This window comes from Lithobates pipiens, unplaced genomic scaffold, assembly GCF_037356315.1.
Source record: "Lithobates pipiens isolate NorthernLeopardFrog02 unplaced genomic scaffold, aLitPip1_a1.2 Scaffold_16, whole genome shotgun sequence".
Taxonomy (NCBI): Eukaryota; Metazoa; Chordata; class Amphibia; order Anura; family Ranidae; genus Lithobates; species Lithobates pipiens.
In genome coordinates, this window is record NW_027507748.1 from 261,586,163 (window position 1) to 261,597,958 (window position 11,796).

Below are 11,796 nucleotides of genomic sequence, written 5' to 3' on the forward strand. Positions count from 1 at the left end.
AGTGTATTGGCAGGGTATTTATTGCAGAATATTGGCAGGGTATGTATTGCAGAGTAGTAGTAGATGTTGAACTTCAAGCCCCCCGCCCCCCCCCCCCAAGCAAGCATACACCTCACCTGTGTAATTGTTAGCTCTGCTGCCTTGGCCCCCGCAGAGATCACTTTCTCCCTCTTCTTGAGTGTCCACAATATCTCGATTGCCCGGCCCCTGCTCTCTCTGCTCGCCTCTCACTCTGCTACTTCTTCTCACGTGGAGAGAGAGAGAGAGAGAGAGAGAGAGAGAGAGGAATATTACTCCGCAACACCATAATAGGATGTGCTGGACGGGACTTGTGCGGTGTGCGGAGCATGAGGAGCGGGCGCAGAGGATGTATTCTTCCGCGCCCGAAATACATAAAATAGTCCCTCCCCTGCAGCCGCATATTGAAACTATTCAAACACATATTCTAAAAAAAACAAAAAAAAAAAAAAAGGGCGGATATACGATGATCGGTGGAGAATAATTTTTTTTTTTACATGAAAATTTACTTTGCAGTTCAGGTTGCCCGGGCCCCCCTGCTGGTCAGGCCCGGTACAGCAGGGCCAGTTGTACTGGCCTATCAGCAGCTCTGCCCACCCCTGACCATTCCAAGTACTCCCCATTTATCACCACCCTCTGAACTTGCCCTTGTAGCCAGTTTTCAATCCATGTACTCACCTGTACGTCCATTTAAATTTGCCACTGTGCCACGCGCTGGCCGGGATCTCCGTGAGTAGGATCACGAGTCCCGCAGACTCGATGTCCACGGGGATACCCGCAATCGTCTCACGGAGAGCAAGTTCTGCCTAGTGACACTGTCATTGATCATAGCTCCCTGTGATCGGGAACTATGATCAGTGATGTGTCACACATAGCCCTTCCTCCCTACAGTTAGAACACATCCCTAGGACACACTTAACCCCTACAGCTCCACCTAGTGTTAACCCCTTCACTGCCAGTCACAGTTACACAGTAATCAATGCATTTTTAATTGCACTGAACGCTGTATAAATGTGAATAGTCCCAAAATCGCACCAAAAGTGTCCAATGTGTCTGCCATAATGTCGCAGTCCCGATAAAAAATCGCTGTTCACCGCCACTAGCAAAAAAAAAAATTTATAATAAAAATGCCATAAAACTATCCTGAGGAAAAAATTTTTTTATATATATATTTTTTGGGGGATATTATAGCAAAAAGTAAAAAAAAAAAAAGTTTTTCAAAATTGTTGCTATTTTTTTGTTTATAGCGCAAAAAATAAAATCCACAGAGGTAATCAAATACCACCAAAAGAAAGCTCTATTTGTGGGGAAAAAAGGACATAAACTTTGTTTGGAAGCCACATCACATGACTGTGCAGTTGTCAGTTAAACAGATGCAGTCCCAAATCGCAAAAAGTGCTCTGGTCTTTGGCCAGCCAAATGGTCCAGGGCTTAAGTGGTTACATTTTACAATGAGGACTATACTGTATATGTAATTTGTGGCAAGTGTAGCAGTATGTTCTTAAGTGTCCTTTGATTGTCCTTTCTTTTCCTTTTGGGATTCTGTGGCCATTTGTCACCATAAATTACGTAAATCTGCATTATTGGACAAGGTTATTGATGGGTCGGGACTATCTTTCTCAAGCTTGAAAAAATCATGTCCAAAGAAATTCGAGCCTATTGGGAATGTAGCTCTCTGTCTGAGTACCTGTCTAAAAAACAGATACCACAGGGATTGAGGGTTAAAAAATTCCCGACCTTTGAATTGTTTGATGAGCCCTTGAAACAACTATGGACAGAGACTTTATTTACCTGTTCTTTTGCATTGATTGACATGATAATCACATCTAAGAAAAAAATAAATGAATATGCTACAACAGGAGATAACAGAACTAAAACAAGTACTAAAACCGTTAAAGTGTTACACAGGTTGCTGATTTTGATTTATGTTTAAATGAAAAATGTAATCGCCTTGAGAATGAAATTATTACAGGGAAAAAAAGAAAAAAATGTTACGAGACAAAATAGACTATGAAACTAACAATTTAAATGTGTGGAGAGTCAGCTGATGGTGCCTTCAAACCTGTCAGTTTTTCGGATATAGACTCTGAACCATGAGATGACGCCCTAGCTGCATCAGATTCAGATCCATCACCACCTCGTTCAGCCATGAGGGGTGCAAAAGCCTGATCCATCCCCTCTACGAGGCAAGGAAACACAAGGCCCACAAAAGGAACAGAAACCGAAATACAAAAGGACACGCCGGAGCCGTAGAGGGTGGAGGAACAGAGGAGCAGAAACGATATCCATCTCGCAGACAACCACTCAGGTCCTAAATGATTATTCTAATGTCTTAAATGTATCTAAGAGAACTCTCACAAATGGTGAAAAACCTTTATTATCCAAGGGCTTACATTTCTACCCAAAGAGGCCTTTGAATTTAGTTGACACTATACTTGATGTGAATAAATTTATTAGAAACCTACGGTAACTATCATTATTTTTCAGCAGGAGATACTGAGGGGTCTGAGCTATCCATGCTGTACCACCATTCTGGTGGTATTACACCACAGGACACTGATATCTCTTTTAGGGAATATTGTGCCATCAGGGACTTGGAGGATTTATCCAATGAAAGCCCTCCTATTGCCTTAGATACAAATACTGAAGCTGATACTGTCAAACCTGTACTTTTTAGTATTAGATCTGATTTATATCCTGTAAATTCTCGCTGTCCGGAAATGATTACATTTCAGAGAGCGGTGGAACGGGATTTGAAAACACTAGCTTCTCAGGCAATGGGAGGTGATACAAAATGGTGTGACAACCTGACAAAGGAGGAGAAAATATCTTTAGAAAAGCTTGAGGAGGATGATGCTATTGTAATTCGTAATTCAGATAAAGGCGAGCTTATAGTAGTAATAGATACAGAAACATATGTTGCAAAAGCAACCTGGCAATTATCTGACACCTGTACCTATTCATGATTAAGAGGGGATCCCACCAAACAGTATAGGTCAGTTTTAGCAGGAATTGTTAATAGGGGTACAAGAGTGGGCATTTTCAATCAAAAAGGAGCCAGTAAAATAATACCAGAGAGCCCAGTAGTCCCCACATTTTACCACCTACCTAAAACCCATAAGGGACTAGATCCCCTATTATATTTGGTATCAATTCCCTCAATGAGAGACTGGGACAGTGGCTGGACAGGCAATTGCAGCCTTTAGTCCAGCAAGTTCCCAGATATCTCAAAGATGTAAATCATCTTCTAAAAATCGCTGAGAGTATTGAATGGAGAAGCAATTATTCATGGGTCACATGCAATGTTGCGAGTTTATACTTGTCCATCCCTCACAGCATACCTATTGTATCAGTAGCTTTCTTCCTTGAAACACTCAGACTTACCCATTGAACAAAGAGAATTTTATTGTGGAAGTTCTAGATTATTTGTTATCTCACAATTATTTTTCATTTGATGCGGAGTTCTACCTCCAGAGATGCAGGATCGCGATGGGGGGAGGGGGGTGGGGGTTGGAAATTTGCATCTTTAAAACCACTTCGCACTCAGGCCAGTTCTGACTTTTCTCTCCTACATGTAAAATTCATCATTTTTTTGCTAGAAAATTACATAGAACCCTCAAACATTATATAAGTTTTTTTTTAGCAAAGACCCTAGAGAATACAATGGTGGTCATTGCAATGCTTTTATCTTGCACGGTATTTGCACAGCAATTTTTCGAACAATTTTTTTGGGGATATTGGGCTTATTGGGTATCAATTATCTCAATGAGAGATGGAAACGGTGAGTCAATAGAAGCACCGGAGAGAGGTGGGAGAGGGGGCGTCCCCTCCCACCGCCCGTAAGAACAATCATGCAGCAGAACAGCCGCTATAATCAATCTTATGGTGTAGGGAGTCGCCGGCTGAAAAAGCCGATATCTGAATGATGTCTGTAGCTGCAGGCATCATTAAGATATCCCCCTGCAAAGTCAAGGACGTCCCTGGACACCCTCCCAGCGTGAAGTGGTTAAAGTTTCACTTTAAACATAATTAAAATGGTTGCTCCCTGCCACACAGAATTAAAATGCCCTGGTACTAGGTCTCCAAGGCAGTGGCCAGCCCCCATGCCATCTGTTTGACAATCTCTTGCTTTTCAGCCTAAAAAAATGGCAATTACTGGTTCTTAATATTTTGCTCCTAATGACTTTAATAGGGTTTCGATTTGGCACCTCATCTTCAGTACAGTTCAGTGAACCTGCCTCGAACCAAACTGCGTTATTTGGCTCATCCCTAGTCTGTGAGACTGTTGCTTAAAGTGGAAGTAAACCCTTCTATCCTTTTCAGTCCCGCCATCTTGGCCTCTAATGATTCTTCAACTGCCATAATGCTGCACATGTGATCAGTTATGACACCAGCCATTGGATGGTTTGAAAGTTTGGTTGAGAGCACAACCAATGTGAACATTTAGCATTTCTGGCATGTCAGGAACGTAAGTGTTTTTTTTAAACTCGGTTTATTCCCACTTTAAGTAATTGAAGATGTTTATTTTTTTTCAGTTGAAGAACATCAGCTACTACAAATACTGTAGCTGCTGGCTTTTATTTTATTTTTTTGTAATTCCTTTATTTACCAAAGAAAGTTACAGGTAACACTCAAGAAAAATTGTATTTACAGTATCTCAAATAGAAAACAGATGGGTAAGTAATCGGAGGCCGAGTCCAAGAACAATAAGTAAGTGGTCATAACAGCGTATACTTATTGATAGATAGTGCTCAGTGCATCACACTGGGTGTCTAACATATATTTATGTAGATGGTCAAGGCATATGTGCTGCAGTGAATGAAACAGTAAGATAGACTCTAATACAATATCTAATATTCGGTAGAATGAGGTAACTTAGCTTGGAATTTTCCAGGTAGCGTAGGGGGGTTATAGTACTTCCCTTAACAAGTCCAGGGATGGAGCAATATGAAAGCAAGATATTGACCAGGATATACATCATATCTGAAAGGTGTATCCCATCACTGGGTTTCCAAAGGGTATCTAAAAAGGGGGGGAGGGGGAGTAGCTGCCAACATGAATAAAAAATTCACTTACCTGTCCAGGGATACACCAGTGCTGCATCTTCACTGGTCTTCGGGTCCCGGGCACTACCTTGTTTACTGTAGAAAGCAAGCTGTGACTTCTTGTGTCTTCACAGCTACCTTCCACTGCGCATGCACAAGTCGTGCTGCACTTTGTGAATGGACCCTCAGCCTCCTGGGACCCGTGACACATCCCAGGAGGTTGCGGATGTGGGGGGTGAACTTCTGCTGGGATCACCTAGGTACCTGCTCCCTCAAATAAAAAAATAAAAAACCTCCAAAAGGTGGGGAAAGGGAGACAAAGCGTTCCCCTCCCCTTTTTTTAAGGTAAAGTTCCGCTTTAAGGTGTTGACTGCAAAAAGGTTAAACTTAAATAGCAAAGACTTTAGCTATAGGGGTCCCAGAAATAGAACAAAACAACTTTTTTCTTTCTCTGAGCACATTTTTACTTACCATGAATTACTTGGAGAAGTACAGTCTGTATAATCTCATAGTCACTTCCATTCCAGACTCTCCAATTGTATAAACCAGAGTCCCATGGTTGCAGGTTAGATATTGTTACATTAACACTTCCGAAATGATCCATAGTTTGTGAGACATTGACTCGTTCCTTATAAATGTTTGGTTTGAATCCCATTGTGTGAACAATGTTTTCACATTCTATTGCTGATATCTGTCGGCACCAGCTACTTCCCAAGTTCTTGTATCGATATGTGTCATAGATGCAGGTGATGGTTATAAAGCCTTTAACTGTTGCCTTGACCTTATACACATCTGATCTGGAGGAACCTGAAGGCAAGGGGTAACAGTTAATACATTAGACATTCAAAGTTTTCACTTTGAAACTGAACATGCCCGTGAGTAAATCAACTCCCCCCACCCCCAAATGTATATTATAAAAAAAAGGACTACAAAACAGTTGTTACAATAAAACACACAAGTAATATAAATGAAATCAGGATGGGTTGCATTAGTATGATCAGTACCACCAAACACTATTCTTTTCATGTTCATATTTTTTTAGCCTAAATACAGCTATGTTCTATTTCAATAAACGGATGTTTACAGATGCAGATGATCATCTGTTTACATCCATTTGTCCATAGGAATGCATTGCTGTTGGTTTATCTTCCGTCAACGCCAGACAGAATGCCATGTGAAAAGGACCCTATTTTGCATGTTTCCAAATTGATATTTATGTGCAATATTAGACTACTGGTTATGTGATAAGCAATATTTAGGTAATAATCTGTAAAACTCACATTGCGTCCATGTGTGGAAAATAATTAGTAGAACCACAAGACCCCGCGCCGTTTTATACAGGATGGTTCTGACCATGATCATTTTTTAGCTGCTGCCTTCTAGATTTTTCAAAGGAGAATGTGTTTTCCTGGAGATAATCATGCCTATTTCGTGAGCAACGTATCTTGATCATTCTTCCCAAGCCACTGAAATAGGAAGTTTTGGAAGTAGCTGATAACCACAGTAAGGAAATATTTTGTAATAGCAGCCACAATGCAGACTATACATTTAATACGCTAAGCCAATAAGTAAAGTAGCACTGTGTGTCAAACAGGTCTGTAGTAAATGTTTTTTTTTTAAAGTCTTAGGGTACATTCACATCAGAAACTGCACATACAGTGGGGAAAATTATTATTTGATCCCCTGCAGATTTTGTAAGTTTGCCCACTTACAAAGAATTTAAAGGTCTATCATTTTTATCATATTTTAAATTATAGAGGCAAAATATCAATCAAAAATCCAGAAAAAACACATAATACAAATGTTATAAATTGAGTTGCAGTTCAGTGAGTAAAATAAGCATTTGATCCCCAAGCAAAAGACTTAGAACTTGGTGAGAAACTCTTGGCAAGCACAGTGGTAAGACATCTCTTGTAGTTGGTTACCAGGTTTGCACACAGGAGGGATTTTGGTCCACTCTTCTTTAACCACTTGAGACCCGCGCTATAGCCGAATGACGGCTACAGCGCGAATCTCCTTTGCCGGGACTATGTCTATTGACGTCGTCCCGTGCACGAGCGGCCTGCGTGCCCCCTGAGGGGCGTGCGCGGCGCGCTCTGTGATCGGCGAGTCTATGAGACTCGCCTGATCACTGATCCGAGCAAGGGGTCGATCCCGACCCCTTATCACATGATCAGCTGTCAGCCAATGACAGCTGATCATGTGATATAACGGAGCCGGTAATCGGCTATTATTCCTCCTCGCGCTGACAGCGCGAGGAGAAAAAAAAAGAGCCGATCACCGGCTGCCGTGATCGGGACATCAGTCCCGATCACGGCCAGCCCTGCCAGTGCCCACCTGCCCCCTGCCAGTGCCCACCTGCCCCCTCATCACTAAATATCATTAAAAAATAAGTGCCCCCGTCAGTGCCACCCACCAGTGCCCACAGTGCCACCCAGCAGTGCCCACAATCTGCCTCAACAAAGGTGCTGCACCCCAGTGCCACATATCCATGCCCATCAGTGTCATCTACCAGTGCCCATCAGTGCCGCCCATCAGTGCCCAGCAGTGCCACCTATCAGAGCCACCTATCAGTGCCCATCAGTCCCATCTATCAGTGGTACCTATCAGTGCCCCTTAGTGCCACCCATCCGTGCCACCCATCCGTGCCATCTTATCTGTGCCCATCTTTGCCCATCAGTGCCGCCTTATCTGTGCCCATCGGTGCCGCCTTATCTGTACCTATTAGTGCCGCCTTAACTATGCCTATCAGTGCCCACCAGTGCAGCCTATCAGTGCCCACCAATGCAGCCTATCAGTGCCCACCAGTGCAGCCTATCAGTGCCGCCTCATCAGCGCACTTCAATGAAGGAGAAAAATTACCTGTTTGCAAAATTTTATAACAAACTATTAAACATGATTTTTTTTTTTTTGCATCTTTTTTTGTTTGTTTAGCAAAAAATAAAACTCCCAGCTGTAATTAAATACCACCAAAAGAAAGCTCTATTTGTGGGGAAAAAATGATAAAAATTTCATTTGGGTACAGTGCTGTATGCCCGCGCAATTGTCATTCAAAGTGCATCAGCGCTGAAAGCTGAAAATTGGTCTGGGCATGAGGGGGGTTTAAGTGCCCAGTAAGCAAGTGGTTAAAGATCTTTTCTAAATCCTTAAGGTTTCTTAGCTGTTGCTTAGCAAGTTTCAGCTCCCGCCATACATTTTCTATAGGTTTAAGGCCGCTCTATGACTTTAAATGTGCTTTTTCTTAAGCCACTCCTTTGTTGCCATGGCGGTATTTTTTGTTTCATTGTCATGCTGGAAGACTCATCCAGTGTTCTGGCTGAGGGAAGAAGGTTCTCATCCAAGATTTTACAATACATTGGCCTTTCAATGCCGCAAAGTCAACCTGTACCTTTAGCAGATAAACAGCCCCAAAGTATTATGTTTCCACCTCCATGCTTGACTGTAGGGATGGTGTTCTTAGGGTCATAGTCTGCATTTTTTGTCCTCTTGTCAGTTTTTCAGGCGGACATGAACGGGTGCTCCATAGAGCTCTATGGAGCGTCGGATGTCAGCGGTGACATGTCCGCTGACATCCGACCCGCTCCGATCCAAAAAAGTGTAACGGAGGAAAAAGCTATTTTTCCATCCGTCTGCGGATTGGATCGGGTGACGACGGGCACTGCGGTCCGTCGTCATCCGATCTCCCATAGGGGAGAGCGGCGCTGTGACAGGTCTGTCCCTGCGCAGTGTGCAGAGACGGACCTGTCATCTCCTTGCTCAGCGGGGATCGACAGAGTGATCCCCGCTGAGCAAACGGATATCCAGGGGGCGGATCAGAACTGATCCGCCCCGTGTGAAAGGACCCTAATCTGTGAGAGACAGAATTATTGTTGGTTTTTTAAACTGTGCTGAACTACACTGCAATGATGTGAACTATGCCCATAGGGTTACCTTGATTTTAGGCTGTCAATGCAGTTGAAGTGCAGTTCAAAATGCAACCAATTGCATTTGGTGTCAAAAGGGCTCTAAGGGCCTATTCACACTAGAAGCTGCACAGCTATTGCACATTTTTTTTCTTGCATATATGCATGCATTTGCTGTGTGTTTTACATGCAGTTGATGCACATTTGTGTGTGTTTTTGTGGTGCAAATAATGCAGCATGCCCTACTTTTTTTGACTGCACTGCAATATTGTGAGCTATGTCCGTAGGATTACCTTGATTTTGCCTGTCTTTGCAGTTGGAGTGCAGTCAAAAATGCAGCCAACTGCATTAGGTGTGAATGGGCCCTTAGGCTAGCAAATGAAAGGACAAGTTCACTTTAAAAAATAAATTTTAAAAAATGGAAATTTTTTTGCAGGTAAAAAAATGTGCATTAGTCTATTTCTTTTTTTGAAGCCTATAAAGCATTGCACCCAGCAGATCGCTGGTGTCATGCAGGTCTCCTGCAGATCTGCCAGGGTATCTGTGTGCCCGTACAGGCAAGCAGATACACTGGCAGGAAGAATCAATGAACTACTACAGCGCCATGGTTCATTGCGAATTACAAGCCGACAGCCACAATGGATGTCAGCGTTTTTAATTCATTCACACATGATGCATTGGGGCCAGGGGAGGATTGACAACTCATTGATATGAGATCATAAGGTTCCCTGTGTCCCTGTCTAAACCCAAGTCACACCCACACAAAGCCCCACCTACATATTGCACTGCCCACATAATACGCATTCAGGTATCCCCGCTCTCCCCTAACCCTACTGACAACTCCCCAGCCCCCATCCCCCCACCTCGGGTATCCCCTCCCACCAGTGGTGTTTCTAGTGTCTCTCTCACCTGATCCTTCACCCTCCAGCTCTTGGCCAGGGATTTGTAGCCCTCGATCTTCTCGATGTGTCTCTTTTTTCATAAAGGCAACTGGTAGGTTCAAGTCACTTAGCTTGGTGTCCTCCTTCTCCTCCCCGGAGAATCCCACGAGTACCAGGCTCTGTACCTCCATCCCTCCCCTGATTGTCTGCCGCCTCTCTGGGTGCAGTAATATTAGCGGCTCCTGGCATGCACTGCATGGACAGATCCTCTGGAGGATCAAAACTCAATAGGCTGAAGAGGGAGGAGTAGAGTGTCCAGAGAAGCAGAGACTTAAAGCTGGTGACCCAATAAATGTACCAGGAGTCAGGGCCAGTGCGAGGATTTTTGTCTACACAGGTGAAGGTGCATTTTGCTTCTCCCCCGGACTCCCACCACCCCCCTCCCCTGCACAGTGCAACCCCCACCAGTTGTTCCACCACAAATACTGCAGCATGGTCCACAGATATTACAGTTGCTCCACAATTAGCACAGCACACCTCCATGCCCACCAGCACACTTCCGTATCCCCCAGCACATCTCTGTGCCTCCAGAACACGCCATACCCCCAGCATAACTCCGAACCCCTAGCACATCTTTGTACCCCTAGCACGCCTCTGTAGCCCCTCAGCACATCTTTGAAGTCCCAGATCACCTCCATACCTCCCAGCACCTGGACCCCCAACACACAGAATGCATCCAAACCCCTTAGCTTTGCTCTGTGCCCCCAGCACATCTCCACATCCCCTAAAAATTCCCAGTACCCCCAGGACACATCTGTGCCCCCTTACATACACCACTGCACAACCCAGCACACATCTATATCCCCCACACAACTCTACACCCCTCAGAATACTCTGTATCCCCATGTACCCCAGCACACCTCTGCAGCCCCACACACACACATACTTCTGTATCCCTAGCACACCTCTGCCATCTCTTCACACATTTCTGCATTCCCCAGCAAGTCTCTGAACCCCCTAGCACACACATCTATGTGCTCCACTACAAATGTCTGCAATCCTTAAACCACTAACACCCCTCGTACCCACTTGTATATCTATGCAGTGTGCATCCCCTTTCCTGTACACCTCTGCACCCCTAGCACATCTTTGTACCCACCCCACTTTTAAACTCACAAAACTCTGCACTTTTGATTGGCAGCTCACCCACTTGTGTAGTGTGTATTAAAGCTGGTGCCTTCCCGGGGCAGACGCCCCTCCCCCTCCACTGTATAGTGTGAACTGCTGGGTGGATCTGGAGATGCTGGGCATCAGAGAGCTGTATAGCAGGCTCAATCTTCTTCCTGCTGTCTGCCTCACTCCCCCCCCCCCCCCTGCACATTGCTTGGCCACATTGAGAGAAGCGGAGCTGCTTGCCAGTCTGCTCCATGGGGGGGCTACAGCTGGAAAAAAATCCCCATGGATGGAGTCCCGCACAGCTGCGCTAATTTAAAAAGTGACAGCTAGTATGAGGAACGTCTCTAAATCTTGGCCTTAAATGTATTCTGCTACATTTCTTTGGTGAAAATAACCCAAATCAGTGTATATTATTTAGTCTCTAGGAAAGGTATAAGGTCCACAAACTATAGTATATATCTGAATTTATCCTGATGTACTGACAGCCTATCATTTCTTGAGGCCTACAAATGTCAGGACAGTACAAATATCCCCAAAATGTCCCCTTTTTGGCATGTTGAGTTTTTTGAAGTTGTAATTTTTTGGCATATTTTTGTCATCTTATAACTGGTGTGGCGGTGATCAGGGACATTGACTGGTGACAGTACGAAAAAAACATTACATTACATTTTTTACAATTTTTTTAACACACTGTGACCAGAGCAACGTAATGTTACAATAGTAATATTGTACTACTCTGGGGAAGTAATCTGGATTTGATTTTATTTTTTTTAC

The 11,796-nt window shown here is 43.8% G+C and overlaps 1 protein-coding gene across 3 annotated transcripts in view; it reads right to left on the bottom strand.

Annotated features, from left to right (window-relative positions):
* The window catches only part of LOC143984325 (polymeric immunoglobulin receptor-like), a 57,540-nt gene extending 47,438 nt beyond the window's left edge, over nt 1-10,102 (bottom strand). For 2 of the 3 annotated variants that reach the window (XM_077484565.1, XM_077484564.1), the window contains exons 1-2: nt 9,875-10,102; nt 5,535-5,870 (exon numbers count right to left, since the gene is read on the bottom strand). In XM_077484565.1, the coding sequence (XP_077340691.1) occupies nt 5,535-5,870; nt 9,875-10,037 (499 nt within the window). In that variant the 5' untranslated portion in view covers nt 10,038-10,102. Of the gene's footprint in view, nt 1-5,534; nt 5,871-6,343; nt 6,515-9,874 lie in introns of those variants that run through there. The other variant, XM_077484566.1, reaches the window with a different exon arrangement.
* Between the last annotated feature and the right edge of the window lie 1,694 nt (nt 10,103-11,796).